This window comes from Uloborus diversus, chromosome 3, assembly GCF_026930045.1.
Source record: "Uloborus diversus isolate 005 chromosome 3, Udiv.v.3.1, whole genome shotgun sequence".
NCBI classification, from domain to species: domain Eukaryota; kingdom Metazoa; phylum Arthropoda; class Arachnida; order Araneae; family Uloboridae; genus Uloborus; species Uloborus diversus.
This window is the reverse complement of record NC_072733.1, coordinates 195721096-195736850: the sequence shown is the minus strand read 5'-3', so window position 1 is coordinate 195736850 and position 15755 is coordinate 195721096. Positions and strand designations below refer to the sequence as shown.

General features: G+C 34.4%; 1 protein-coding gene across 1 annotated transcript; it reads left to right on the top strand.

The window, feature by feature from the left end:
* Positions 1–335: 335 nt before the first annotated feature.
* Positions 336–11816, top strand: LOC129218655 (uncharacterized). Its single transcript, XM_054852975.1, has 7 exons — positions 336–531; positions 6713–8143; positions 8220–8302; positions 8376–8467; positions 8546–8820; positions 9277–9428; positions 11601–11816. Exons 1-7 carry the CDS (start codon positions 453–455, stop codon positions 11781–11783), a joined length of 2295 nt encoding a protein of 764 aa, XP_054708950.1. The 5' UTR covers positions 336–452; the 3' UTR covers positions 11784–11816.
* The last annotated feature ends 3939 nt before the right edge of the window (positions 11817–15755 follow it).

Below are 15755 nucleotides of genomic sequence, written 5' to 3'. Positions count from 1 at the left end.
TGTTACCTGAATCAACCTTAGGAATTATTAAAAACATTTTCAGAAAACTTGAAATTGAAGGGGGAAAAAAAAGACACCAAAACGTAAAAAAATAAATAAAATAAAAATAAAAAAATACCTGTAACAGTCGAGCAGGTGAGGTCAACGAAATGCCTTCCACCTTCCTACGTCAGGTACTCAGATAAATCTCGGTACCATAGTAAACCTAAAAGAGGGAGGGGATGAAAAAGGAAGTGTGTAGGTGGCGTCACTGGGTGATGATCGGGTCATAAGAAGACTATTCTAATTTCGTATTGAGCAGGTAGCCGAGATACGTCTTGCGCATTGTTCTAAAATTCATCACATTTCCATAATACCGGTTGACCATGCATCTATTTCCATTCAAAAGCATTTAACTGGTGTGAAATCTCAGTGATGCTCTGGAAGTAGTCGAACAGTGTTTCCGGAATTTAATGACTACGAGTATGTTTCCCAACTGGCTGCCTTATGTTATTGCTTTCTGTGTCTGGGTTGCTGAAGTGGATTCTTCAGGTATGTTATTAGATTTTTTCCCAATTGCATACAATGTCTTTTCGTTACATCGTGCCTCGTTATAGCGTTTATTCGGATATATCGCGCTTATATCTCCCGAGAAGTTTCACTTTACAATTTGATTCCCCCCTTTTTTTTTTCTATTAATCTGAATTTAGTTGTTCAAACATGCAGCATAATGGCGTTGTAGTTACGGATTTTTAGTTTATTATATATTTTAAACTGATTTCCCCTTTTTTGGAGAATAAATATGAGCTTTCAAATGAATCTTTTAAATATCTTTAACTTCAGATTAAACTTTCTTTTTCCAGGTGCACGCATTTACTTTTACGCTAAATCTGTATTTCACTTTAATGACTTAAACAACCTCGCGTTTTTGGAAATGCCACGCTTTTCTGATGCGTCCGGACAAACTCTATACAAAGAGGGACGACTATGCTATTTAAATGTACATACAAAAATGATTTATTGAGAATTCGTAGAAGTGAGGAATTTTCCGATGGAATAACTGGTATAATTTTAAGATTCTTATTTAGTTCTATTTATTTTTTAAGGCTTTCCATTCCCTTATTAATGTCTAGGCGATATCATAACGTATTGTTTAAAGAAATGGATCTGCTAATGGACATGACTGTTTTTTAGTATACTTGTGTATTTTTGTTACATAGGCGTGTCATTTTTCTATGAATGAGTGAAAATCTAAACTCTTGTTCGCAGAATTTGCTCTTATGTCTGTTGCATAAAACTTCTTGCTTTTGTGACCACTATCTATTGCGAGTAAACTAGCCGAGCCCTCTCAACTTCGTGTTGGAGACGGGCGTCGAGTCTTGATGGGGAAAATTCTGGACCAAAGTAAAATATTTTCTCGCTAGTGACGTAAATTGCGAATTTATCGGGAACAATGCATCTTGTGAACATGCCTCATATCTCGTCTCTAATTTAAGACGCTTCACGTTAGAATGAGACAACTTAGTTTTCATGTTATTCAGAATTTTTAATACTTGAAAATAGAATCTAGATCCTCCCCCAGGCCTTTCTTCTCGTATTAAGGTTTCACCCTTTGTTCACAAGTAGAGGTACATTACTTTCAGAATGTTTAAATCAATTCAGATTTGTTTGTACGTAATCCGAACATGGAAAGTTTCAAAGTGAACATGAATTTCCCTGAAAAAGCAGTTCTGCCGTCATTCAATACTTCTGTGACAAAATTTGCTTCATAATACATTTAAACTGAAATTATATCAGAATGGAAAAATCTGAAGGGTCATTCCACAATTACAAACGGGACTACCATAGCTATAGATATTCCTATTTTAATTTAACAGGAGAAATAACATCTTTTGTATCTTTACATTTGATACAAAGATACCCATAACACAGTATTTTTACTAAATAACTTTGCTTCTAAATAATGAATTAGCACGCGTCACGTGCGGTACATCCAAATTCAATCTTTTGTAACTTACTGTATGCAATACTTAATATTTTTCTCGATTAATGTAACAATGACGAAACAAATTATGCGTTTTGAAAGCAAAGGTTCCAACTTAAGGGGACAATCTATTTTTTTTAGAGAATACTTTAAACCGTTGAGAAATTAATGTGTATGGCAATTCCGCTGAAGACTATCATTTTGTTCAACACGTGAAGGTTCCTATATTTCATACAGAAATAACTTTGAAAGGTAATGGCTGAATTTTCCATATAAGTTGCATGTTTGTGATTTCTGAAGCAAGAAAATTTTGTTATTTAACTTTTAAAAATGCTATTTTTAATGAAATGATGCGGGACAAAATGACGGGTTTTCCGCGGAATGGCCCCAGAAGCAGTTTTAAGGTACTTTTGCCTCGACGTTCGACCTGTTTAATTTATTGCAGTTTCCGCATAGCCTGTTTATAGATCAGTCTCGTGCTATGTAATAAAAGAGTGTAACTTCATTGAAGTATAAAGTAGGAGTTAGCCCCTTAACACTTTAAAAACACTTTGCTAAAAGACCGCTTTAGATACAACTGAATATAATCTGTTGGCATAGGTTTTTAATTATTACAAAGAAAATTCCAATTTGTTTATTAACATGGGTACTGATAGTGGGAAACATTGCATATCTGTAGAAAACTTAGTTTACTGTGGTAAAGTTATTCGGTCCCACGAGTTTACGAATGCAGATTAAATACCTAAAACGTGTTAAACCCCTTTTCAAGACCAGTATGGAGAATAAGTCCAAAGTTTAAATTTTTTCATTAAAGTATCGAATATAAATTATGTTCAATATTTTACACAGCTTATGGTCCTCAAATGGTAAAAGCAAGCAAACTCTTGCATAGTGTTCAAAACTTTCAATTATGAAAATTGTCAAAGGACCTCGGAAGCGGGAAGTCCTAAAGTGATTCATTTCAAAACACTGAACTTTCTGGTCTAGTTGAGAGCTTTTTTACGAAATATTTGAATGACTTAGATGACCTGTAATAAAGAGCCACGAAAGTAGTTAAAGCTGCGAAGAAGACTCCTTTTAATTTAGAGAATCTACTCTAAATTTTATGAATTACGTGACTGAAGTTACTGTTAGGCGAGGACAGCAACTCATCATTTGGCCCCAAGGCAGGACTCGGCTCTAGGCAACTGTACTTTATAAACAGCCATACACTTGACTTCAAAATAAAATATTGAACCGAAGTTCAAAATCCAAGGTAAAATGGTTTAATATCTATCGTTGAGGGGGACGTATGTGTTGAACACTTTTCCCACCTTTTTGAGTTTACAAATCCCCGAACCAAAATTGGCCAGAAGTTTCCAGCCTAAAATCTGTAGCTTACATCGAATAATACTGACTAAAGGATTAAGTCTGTGCAGAACCTTTTATCCAGGAACTAGAAAATCGTCAACCTTTTGCCGATTTTCCCGCCACTTTTAAATACGCCTTTTCGGCAATTTTTGGAAGACTAGGATTTTTTTTTTTGAAATGCCTAAAAGAATGTGAGCGACTTCTTAATAAATACCATATTACTCATCTATAACTCGGGTAAATGTTTACAAAAAGTAACTTCAAAGGGTTATCCTTAACGCGGAGCAAAATTTCCGAAATATTTTCTTGAATTAAAAAGTACACTCGTAGGTCTGAAATTTTCGTGTTTTATTCCAACTGAATAGTAAAGAAATGAATATTTTACTGAATAGCCGTTTGGGGATTAAGTTACGTCGGAAAAGCGCGTTAAACACCAAAAGCCAGATTTGCGAATTTTTTGGATAGTTGATAATAAAATCTTGAAATAGTTCAACGTAACTCATAACTCAAATTTCTATTGGTGTGAACTTAATGCTAAAGCAATAGTTATCTATAACTACCGTAATTGCAAACACTAAACCTTTACAAAACATTAAAAAACGCGTTCCTGAAGACATTCTTTGTACCTTCTAGTAGGAAAAATCGCACATTTACATTCAAAAACTTGTTTCTTGCCCTTCCATTCATTTTCTTTCGTTTTAAAACATGGAAAAGTGGAGGTTTTTCCTTTTTCAAAATGAATGTGAGGGTCTCGGGTCTTATGGATAGCTTTCAATCGTAAGCATTTCTAAACTCTTCTTATTTTAATATGTATTGCTATTATAGTAATTTAAGTTTCATACACAAACGGCCAATAGCGCTTTAGCGATCCGGGACAGCGATGGTCTCGAACTTCCCGTATAATTGGTTCTCTACTGCAAGTCCATTATGCTGACTCTTTTATCCTAGCTCTAATCCTCAGTTAGGGAGAATTAGTAATACACCCCAATTGTTTCCAAAACTGTGGGTTGCGACACAATTCACTGTTTTGTAACTTACTATAATTCCGAAACTTATTTTTGAAACTATAATTAAACACTATCGTTCCAAAAATTACACTATTTCGGTTGCTTTTATCAAGTAATAGCTGAGGGCTTTTTACCTACTGTTTTTTTAATAAATGAAACACTAATTTGAAGGAATGCCTGCAAAATGTTATCTAAACTAATTCTACAGTTTGCAACTATTTAATATTTTTACTGCATTTAAACGCTGGCATTCATCTAGGCAAGTGCTAGGGTGAAGCGCAGCAACAGACTTAGAAAGAGTTTGAGGTGATATTACTAATTTCTGTATATCTGACTTGCACAAATGGGAAAGCCAGTGGCATGATCTGGTAAGAAGCTCTGTATTAAGATGCCACGATGTTAACGATAGCAGTTTTAACTTTATAATGTCTCAAACTGAAACTTTTTTGGTCAGTTTACAGATTTTTCGTCCGTCATTTTTATTTAAAATTAAGCAGGAGTGTTTGAAAACATTCAGTGCTCAGACTGAGTTGGGTTGTTACGGACTCTATTTTTGAAATGACTCTATTCTTAAGGGTATAAGCCTTTATGGTAACACATTACTTTAAGAAGTAATAAAAACAATTTGCGTTGTAAATAATGATTTTTCGAGCTCTAGTTTAAGATATTAGAATTATGATATCATTGGCTTTAAATAAGTAATAATGAAACTAGTGACGGTGAATTTAATGCCAATGTGATACGCATCATTAAATGTAAAAATGGGATAACTAAACATTTTGGGATATGTAAAGATAACAGTTCAAAATAAAGTTCTAATAGGCAGTGTGGAAAAACTACCTATTTCAATCGACGCGTCAACTAGTCATAGTGATCGATAAATAGCTACGTAGGTTTTCAATCTAAGCGTTTTGTTGCTTAGCTGCACAATAGGAAGTAGACAAACTTATCTCTGCAAATAGCTGTCTTGCCTTTTCATTTTATATTTTAAATTTTGTTTGATTTTGTCAATTTTCAAAGTACTTTATTCGGGACTACAACTTCATGTTAGTAGTTACGGAATGCCTTTAATCTGGCCATAATCTTCTAAGGTCAAGGCATCCTTTGCTGTGTTATACTATCCTCTAACCCTACTAGTATAATAAACTGCAGGACTTCCCACTTTAACTTGAAAAATCCACTTTCCTACTAAACTGAAGTCTTTGCCTTTAAAATCTACTTTTGATAACTATCGCCAGGTCTGAGTGACTGAACTTACTGATTTTTCAGTTTTTAAAATTGAATCGCCAATATTGTTCTGGATTACTATAGCTTACATACTTATTTGAGGAAATATTTTTAACCTTATGTTTAGTTTTTGCCAGCATTCCATGTCTTAAAATTTTAACATTGCTGTTTCTAGAAGCAAATCTTTAATTCTCAACTAAGTTCTTACCTCATATTGAACTAAAATTTGCTCTGCAGTTAAAGCGTTAAAATCTTGCGTGTTTACGCACTTCGTATCATTCAAATACTTAACATTGTTGGAAATTCCAATTCTCGTATTCGAAGATTGTTACAGATAAATCGTAATTTGCGAAAATGTATTGGAATATACGGCACCTATTAGAAATTGATAGATTTAGATTTTCTGGTGATAGAATTCTACTCAATTGAAAGAGGTATAAAATTTGGTAACTTGACTGAATTCGATTAATAAAGGCCTTTTACTGGGTACAAAACAATTTTAATTCGTAGTTTGTGCTTTAAAATTCGAACAGATAGTACTTGCTAGTTCAGGAAATTTCAACTACCTATGTTACGTACTTATTGCTATTTTCCTGGGGGAAAATTCCGGTAATAACCCGCTATAAAAACTTCATTGTGTAAAATTGCTTGTGCACATCCAGTCATTTTTTAAAAGAATCCCGACAATTCACAGCAACTGTTATCTTAGCTAGGATTTTCTGTAACGTTGCCATTGAAGTAGATACTGATTTGTGATTAAAATAGTAGCTTAGTAGTGTAAAATACTCTTGGCTCATTGAAATCTTGCATATTTTCTAGTAATATTTATTCTAAGAATATAACTATTTCAGTTAAAATCACGACTTGAGTGATTAGCATAAAGATTTACTTAAATTAAATTAAGTTCCAATTTGAGCTTTACTAGCATGAGTGAACTGAAAATTACGAGAACATACGACTCCAACATTATTCTAAAAGTATTTCATTGTGAAAATGTTGGTACTTTTTTGTAATATAAACACGTTCCATAATTTTCTTAAATTCATTTTACTCAATGAAAAGCAATTAAATAAGAGGAAATAACTTCCGATTTCATCTCAAGCGTATAATGCAAATACTTTGATATTTGAGTCTGATGCAAAATTTAACTCTTGTTTTACAGCAGAAGAGTTGTCGAGCTGTCCTGGGATCTGCATAGCAGAAGATGATCCATGCCAAATTGTTCTCAATGACACGGACTGCGAAAATTCGATCTGCTGTGCAGATTATTTAGGCAAAGAAGATTCAAATTGGAATGATGAATCGGAAACGCAGTTGCCATATTCTTCAATGTCCCAAGTTTACGACCAAAGAGCTTACAATGAGCCAGGTGATCGAGAGATGAACAATGAATATAATCAATACTCTAGTTCAAGGCGAGATGGCTCCTCGTATGAGGAACAGTCTGAATTCGAGTATGAGGAATGTCCAGGTGCTTGCGTTCCAGAGTCCTACTCAAAGTACTGCGAATTTCAGGTTTTATCCGAAAACTTATGCGAAGAAACGACGACTTGTTGTGTTACAGCAGAAATTGCAAACGAGATGCAGGGACAACAAACGGCTGAAAAAGAATCTTATCAGAGAGAAAGACTTGATGTAGATGATAGGTGTCCAGGAGTTTGCATTCACGCATCGCTGTCTGCACAATGCGACGAAGTGCGCCCGGAATATGCATGTGATCCTAATTCAGTCTGCTGTCTTCAAACTGAATCTGAGAAAGTTATGAAGGAAAATATAATGAAATGCACTGGTCGTTGTATAAAGATTAGTGATCGCGGCTATTGTACTTCGCCATACCAGCTTGTTCCCACTCGGACAACTTGTAAATTTGGAACTGTGTGTTGCATGAAGATATCATCTGCGAGAACTTCTAAAGCAAAAAATAAATTTCCATCTGTGCTTTCTATGGGACCTAGAAGCCCTCAAAGCTCAGTATTGGGTCACCTTGCTATGGATGATAATGGTAATGTTTTTAGAGTTAGCTTAAATGGTCAAATAAGTCCATTGCCGAGACTGGATAATAATGAGCTTTCACTTAAGCAATACCATACAGTTGCTCAATTCGAGAGTTTTGACCGTAAGGTTGTGGTGTACTCGGACAGAAACGGAAAGCTTTACCAGAGACACTACTTGAGACTAGCTTCTCCAGCCTTGCAACAGCCTTATCAATCGCCACCTATTTCCAGAGAACGTACAAGTGTATTTAAACAACCAGCTTTGGTAGACTCTGTTTCTGGTACTAACCCGCAAGAATATTCGGAACAAAGTATGGCTATGTCCAGTACCGCTGCGTCTGATGAAATCGTAATCCCGGATGATGACGATGAGCCTCCTGTAATTCAAAAGCCAGTTGCACCTCTTAAAGATGCAAGTAAAGACAGACCATTTTGTCCTGGATCTTGCATGTCATACTTTCTTAGATTTACATGTTTCAGAGGCCATGCTATTTATGATGGCTTTTCCTGTCCTGGTCGACAACTGTGCTGCGCGAAGCTGGAAGACGTTGAAAGTCATGAAGCATACTTGAAATCTTTGTCTCCTTACTTCAAATCCCCACGTAAGTTATTAATGAAAATTCCATATTAGACATCTTCATTTAGTTTGTTAAATTAGAAATAAAGTTTTCTTAATAGACACTGTTCCTCCGAGGTGCGGGAAAAAAGGGCGTAGAGATCCTGTTAAAGGAAAGGCCTCTTCTGGAGGCAGCTGCTGGCAGGTATGTTTTACCATTTTCTTTAATTTACTGGATTTCTTTATTTACTTGAAACTAAGTACTCTTCTCTTTACAGGTAGCAATCATAAATTCCCGTAACCAGTATATATGTGGAGGTGCTCTAATCGACAACTCCTGGATTCTGACGGCCGCACATTGCGTAGCTAGGCAAGTTATTTTCTTTTAGTTTTTATTGTTAGCATATAAAAACCTAACTAATAACTAGACTTTTCTGCTCTCATTTAGACCAGCTAAAGAAAATGATGTTCTTTTCGTTCGTGCTGGTGTGACAAATCTCCGAAGTCAAGAGGACAGTGTCAGCGGCCAAACTATTCAAGTTCTTTCTACCTTCGTGCATCATAACTTCAAGTCGCATAACTTTGATAATGATATAGCTTTGCTTCGTCTTCAAAAACCATTAGACTTAGATGCTGATGTTTGTGTTATTTGTTTGCCAACATCGGGTCAGATGCCAAGAGAAAATGAAAAATGCTCTGTAAACGGATATGGATTTTTCTCTGGTAAGTTTCCAAATTCCTCCTCAGGGTAGGAACTAATGTCTGCGATGTATTACAAAATTTAGAGAACATATATTGTAATGTTACTGGGATAACAATATTAAATGTTTGCCTTTTATGGAATCATAATTCAAGAATTTACTTCGAACGAAATTTATTTAAAAAGTGAAATCGGACGCCCCCTAATATTTATAGGGAGGGTTCCAGGCTTCTTATATTCAATTTTTGTTACTTAAAACTGATTGCTTCGCTATAGCTAAAAGTTAAACCCTTGACTCCAGAATGTTCTTTCTACGAATTAAGATTTAAATTATTAAGGCTATAGAAAATTCTATGGCCTTAATATACTTAAAAATTTGAAATTCGAGTTATTTCAACTTTGAACAGTCCCCTATTTAAAAAGATTGCGATGAATTGTTTGTACCCACTTCACTCTCTAATGTCTCAAGTTTGTTTCAGAAAATGAAATGTCCCTTAAGATTAGAGAAGTTCCGGTCTCTGTTGCCGATGATATGGATTGCATGACTAATTTAACGGAAGGTTTATCTCACGCTTTTCTACTACCATCAAGTTCCTTCTGCGCGTGTGGAATGGGACGAGATACATGCCAAGTAAGTTACTCAAGTTTTATACTTTATTATGTTACATCTAAACTGTTATTCATGAGTAATTCTAGAACAAATTATGCTAGCCTAGTAAAATATAACGTTTTAAGTTTTTCAAATTTAAAAGGATTGGGCATACTCGAATAAAAACTTAAACTGCTATTAAAGTGCAGATTTTGATGGTTGTAAAATTTGTCAACGTGCCGCCCCTCAATAACTCTCTCAATCTCGTGCCTGAGCGAAATACTCATACAGAGAACAGATATTTTGTATAACGTTTAGCTTTTAGAAAAATACAGTGTTTGTAACTCAACACCCAATTTGAAGGAAATCTATGATGCGAGTTGTGAAGTTATCACGTGCGCGTTTTCATGTCTCAATGAGTAAAGAGTACTGGAAGGTTAAAGCAACTGGTAGCAAAAGAGATTCATGGTTTTTCATAATACTTATAAACTTATTCCAGAGTTCCTTAGAAACTAAGTTATGCGATAACAAATTAACTCTGCGGCTCAATTATAAAACTTTTCCTTTTTAAAACTCGTGGCTTAATACAATTTAAATTGGCAAATGACTCTGTTTTAAATTTGCGATAGAATCTACATAGGGTAAGAGATTTTACAGTTTCAAATATGGTGGGTGTTGCTGAATAGAGCTAAATTTTGCACTAAACATTCGAAACTTCTTGATTCGCCACTTTTGTTTATTCGTATTACACGTCACAGTACAGAGATTACCATTCGTTTACTTATCTGCATCAATAGTTTGTTTTCCAGAAATATTCAAAATGATACTACTAGATTACTCAGTTCATATGAGCACAAATAACTATTGCACAATACACAACCAAGTACAGTACCAATGGACTTGAGAACATAAAATTTAGTATCTTGGGGAAATTGCTTTCTGTAATAAACAATTGTAGCTATTTTTTGAAAGTTCCTTTTTACATTTCTATTCTCAGTAGCTAAACTTGGTGTTCCTAATAGTTATTATTTTATCTAGACTGTAGTCTATTTCAATTGATACTAAATATCAAATTACGCTAATAATCGTAAACTTTGGGTTTCCGCGGTAATACATGAAGTAATCAAATAATCTATGCCTTAAAATATATGCGCAGTCGAAATATTAAATAGGGTACTGTTATGTTGCAAAACTAAAGAGACTGTAGAAAAAAAAAATTTAAACGTTCCAAATGAGACTTCATTCACTGTAGCATAGCCAGAAATACCTGGGTTTTTAAAATAGTCTTTTTATATGCATAAACTACTGTATTAGATGCGAATTCTATTTTAAAACCAATAAATCTGAGAGGGGAGGGGGGGGTTCACTGCGCCGCTGACTTAAGATTTAAATTCATAATTACAGCATCGAAGCATTATATTTTTCTTTTATACTTTTGAAATAAGTACTAACTATCCAATCTGAAACATGCATAAGCTGTGCAAACTTTTTCGAATTATATCTAAAGCAAAAACTCTAACTAAAATTTAAGTTCCAGACAAACTTAAAGCAGACATCGGCTCCTTCAATAGGTGTTATGAAACTTTAAACTATTTCACTTCCTTGAGAAATAGTAAGTTGCTTCTTAAATATCTGTTAATGTCCTTGTCTTGTACAGATAAGACCAGATTGAATACATTCCTTGTAAAAGTTTTTATTCCTTGGTTGACCCTTTACTCCAGGCCGTCTCCTAGGATGTAGCATACACAAGTTATTTTAAAGGATCTTGCAATCGTGGTGCGATATCTACCTTTTTCCTGAAATATCATCAAATGGTTCTTAAAGCTTTATATTGTGTTAAGATACTCATTTCATTGTGTTCTTTTAACAACTTCGAACTACCTTTTTGAGATTTACTTTTCCACTTTTAAATCTTTTTTTACTGCTCCACTTTACCTAGAGGGCTTTATTCCTCATCGAATCTTCAATGTACACTGATTGTCAGGGGGCGGGGATAGGCGACACCTGTTGACCAGAGCCTGAAGAGGGCAGGAGTTTTTAAAATAGTTAAATATCTGTAGAAATGTATGGGTAAACAATATGGAGAAGGGTCCATGAAAGTCATTTGAGCCTAAATTTCTGTGCACGCCCCTGCGAATTGCCATAGTTCTCAGGAAAACCACGATATTCACTTAATGAGTTTCTTTCAATGTGAAAATTCTCTTTTCTTTTTAGGGCGATGCAGGTGGAACTTTGACTTGTGAAGTTGACGGTTTCCATGAACTTGTCGGCATCGTGTCTTGGAGCCTGAGCTGTACGAAATTTGATGTACCAGACGTTTACGTTAAAGTTCCAGCTTTCATGGGATGGATTAATCAAATCATTACTTCCAGTTCCTTTTTGACTTCTTTGGTATAATGTAAATTTCTAGGCATACTGCTTTGAATAAATTGTATAAGATCTCCTTAATTGTGCACTAATTCTTGGATATACAGTTTATACAACATCTACTGCGTCATTAGTTTCTTTCCAATCTCTGCCTTTACTTCTAATCTTAAACATTGTGAAATTTCACTTGTTTTTTCAGTATCATAACCTTAAATTCTAAACGCAATATTTTAGAGTTGATCATTGAGAAGTCTCATAATTTTATTAGTTTTCATTAACTTGTGTTTAGATTTAAAAAAAATATACTTAGTCTGCTATTTCGCCCTTCTAAAGCATATTTTAGGATGTTTCAACGCAATTACTTTAATATTTATTACAACAATGGTCACGTTCAAAAGTAATTGCTTTTATACAGGACTCTAAATAAAATCTTATTTCTTTTTTAAATGGAAGTAAATTTAATTTAGACTTTCTAGGGCATATGATTTTAAGTTTTCTTTATATTCAATGGGGTGTTTTCAAAAGGATCTCTTCATCTAATTGTTTACTTGAGACATCAGCTCTTGGCATTTTAAGTTACAGACCATGGGTAAATGAATAAGCTCTATAAATTCCTAATTTAAATGAAATTAGATCTTAACATTGAAGCTTTATAGCAATGAATAGTATTAAAAGTGCAGTGTAATTTCGATGAATTTAACAATGCAGCTTCTTTCATGTCGACAGTGGTTCAAATGATGTTGTCAATTATTATCCCTTTTAAAAATGTGGGAAAAAACAAAGGGTAAAAATCGGAAAAGGTGCTAACTCCTTTAAAAGGAACTAGCAATAATTCACAGCTAATGTAAATGGTCTTTTCAAACCAGTCTACAGCGCAGATCTGCTGACATTTGAATCTACAAATTTGCAAGATCCTTTAACTTCTGAAAATTAATCTGCTAGTGAAAGCAGCAAGTTTGGGAAATTGGTCGGTCTGTAGGAAACTTAAGTTTTCACCTTTTTGCAAAATGTTCTTCTCAAAGCTCTAGATTTAGCAGTTTCCGAAAGGCGACCATTTCGTTGAAAATGGCAACAAAATAGTCCCAGTCGCCGAAAGAGGCGACCGCGAGTTTTTTTAAGATTATCGCGCTTTCAGTCCTATCCTTGCTGTTATCGGTGTCATTCAGCTCATCATTCGATGAGCTGAACAAAGCCAACGTAGTTCGGCTCTTTCAAACACCAAGCCAACGTAATTCGGAAAAAGTTTCGGTGAAATTTTGTCTGCTGGTTTTGTAAAATATCTTTGCAAATAGTTTTTACTAATTGCAAATAAGTTACTTTCTACAGAGCCGCCGAGTTTATACTGCTTCTAAAAATGGCACCCGATAAAGTAAATCATTTCTTTTGACTTTGGTAGCCAGCGGCTGCTATTCAGAATTCCCATTCTAGAGCTTTATTCTTACTACTCCGCACACCCCTAGGTGTATCTTTTTCAAAATCCTTAAATGCCAACTCGCAAATTACTATGCTAATAATTTAAATTCTAATTTATATTATCTTCCCGCCCATTCTATCAAGGAAGTGTTTAAAATTATTTTATATAAAACTAACTCTGCAATTAATGAAAATTTAACTTCTTAATTTAAGCTTTATTCTTTACTGCATATTTTTCAATGGGAACTTACTTCATGTCAGGAATAATACGGCACGTACAGTACTTTTCTTTGAATGGGGGAAAATGACTGAATTTTGAACTTCCTATTCAAATATTTTATAAGGCCAATCTAAGCAGTACTGAATACCTCTACATTAATTGCGACCGGAACTGCGCAGACAGCAGTTGAGCTATTCTAAGCAAATAAGTAGACCTTTACACATTTGTCTTGAATGTGTATTTCACATCTCAGGGTCCGTGTGGCAGAGTTGGCTTACCGGTTGAGTAGGCACTGAAGAGAGCTTGGCTCTTGAACCAGACCAGAAGTCCTTAATCCAGGACCCCCAGAGGTACCGATTTGTAATAAACATTTGGAGAACTTGGTCACCACGATTGATTTAGCATGCACCATTCACAATTAGCTTACAATGGTTTTGACCGGCCGGTATGACCGCGAGCTTAGCATTTAGCTGATCCGATTATCTCGGCACTCGGATTGATCCAATTAAACTTAAATTAACTTAGTTTCAAAAATCATAGTAAATATCTGTTCCAAGAAACTAAACTATAGCCGAAAAAACTAAATGTATTCTAAGAGATTCAAACCATTATCGATCAAATAATGCAGTTAAAGTTTCAGTTTATCATATTTTATTTCTTAAGACTTAATAAGATACTGAAAAATCTCTGAGCTATTAGACTGGAATCTGAGATTTTTGAAGCTAAACAATACGTATTTTGTAACATTCTACTCGAAATATATTGTGAAAACAATCTTTTGCCCTGAAATACTATTTTTTAAGTTGAATTTAATACAGTCGACGCTCGATATAACGACCATCTCCGTCCCAGAGAAAAAGGTCTTTATAACGAATGGTCGTTATAACAGGTATAAATTAAATAAATGTACACCGTCATCATGCATGCCCAAATAAATGCCCAAATGTTTTTTATCATAGGAATTTTTAGAAAAGTAGTGTGCAAAATATTATGACATATTAAACAAGTTTTAAAGTAGAAAATATAGGGAGGAAAATGTTACACACTTTCAGATCTGCTACTACTACTACTACCACAACAATTTCTGAAGATAAAACCAGAAACAGAGGTCTGCCTTTTTAGCAGACGTGATTTTTGCAAAACTTTATTTTCTGTTTCAGATATAGGTGATAAATTGTGTTTCTCTTGTTTTCCAAAGAAACATTTAAAAGTCCGTCGAGAACCCCAAATCTTTAAAAATACTAGATTCAAACACCAAACTACCAATACATCTCAATACATCTCCCTTTTCTTAGGAATCTGGAATTTCCTCGATTTTTCCTCCCATTATTTTTTCTGTGCTAGCTGTGGTGAATGGTAATCTCCCCCCTCTTAAAGTTGGATTTGACATTGAAAACTTCAGGCAGATGTCTGTAAACAATAATCAATGTCATTTTAAGCTACAAATTTGTTTTATTGGAAAGAACACAAGAAATAGCGTCCGCTGATTCGGTCGCTGTATTGGATTAGACGATACAGAACGGTCGTTATAACGAAAGCAAATTAACATAGAGTTTATAGAGACAAAGTTGGGACTTCTACCACTGGTCGTTATAATCTGACGGTCTTTATAATGTGTGGTCGTTATAATGAGCGTCGACTGTAGTATAATTCCCGAAATTTTAGATTATTTTAAAATATTTATTAAAAAGATTGCAACTATCGGGCATTTTAGAAAGTAGGTCAGTCGGTTACCATGTTTTTAACAGCTTGTTTTTAAATCACCCAAAATGTATTTTGAGAATTTCATTGTACCAGGGACTTCAGCCTAAAAAATAAAATATTTCACGGGAAAAGATTATTTTTTTCAATGTGTTTTTTCTTTGAATATTTCAAATATGAGTTTTTCTCTTAAAATGTCAGTCAGTTACCCGTGGAATTGCCCATATAAAAAAACTCGCTTTATGCTTGATAAAGCGATATGGTCCACTAAAAAGAAAAATGGAGCTTATAAGTGTACAAACGATAAGCATTCAGGTTTTAATAATCCCATCATTGATGTGGGATTTCGAATTTTCTATCAGTCCGTTATCAAATGGAAGATTTTCTAATTTGTATGGCGAATCTTTAGCCAAGCCAGAAAAAAACCATATCAAATATTTTATCCCTAAGTAAAACTAAGTTTCTGAAGTTTCTATTTTTTAAAAAGATATTTCAATGTGTAAAATATACTCGAATACAAAATTAAACTTTATACATCTTAATGTAGTACCGCTTCTCAATATGAGTTATTTGTATTCATTTATACCTAAAATCATTTGCGTCTTAATTCTAAATTCATATGAAGAGGGGGGGGGGGGACTGAATGCTTCCTTTTAGTCTAAAATTAA

What these genes read in the sequence shown, in the direction of transcription:
- LOC129218655 (XM_054852975.1), top strand. Translation starts at nt 453, where the DNA reads ATGACTACGAGTATGTTTCCCAACTGGCTGCCTTATGTTATTGCTTTC. An exon ending in TCCTTACTTCAAATCCCCAC is followed by an intron (nt 8,144 to 8,219) that starts GTAAGTTATTAA and finishes TTTTCTTAATAG; the next exon opens with ACACTGTTCCTCCGAGGTGC. An exon ending in GCCGCACATTGCGTAGCTAG is followed by an intron (nt 8,468 to 8,545) that starts GCAAGTTATTTT and finishes GCTCTCATTTAG; the next exon opens with ACCAGCTAAAGAAAATGATG.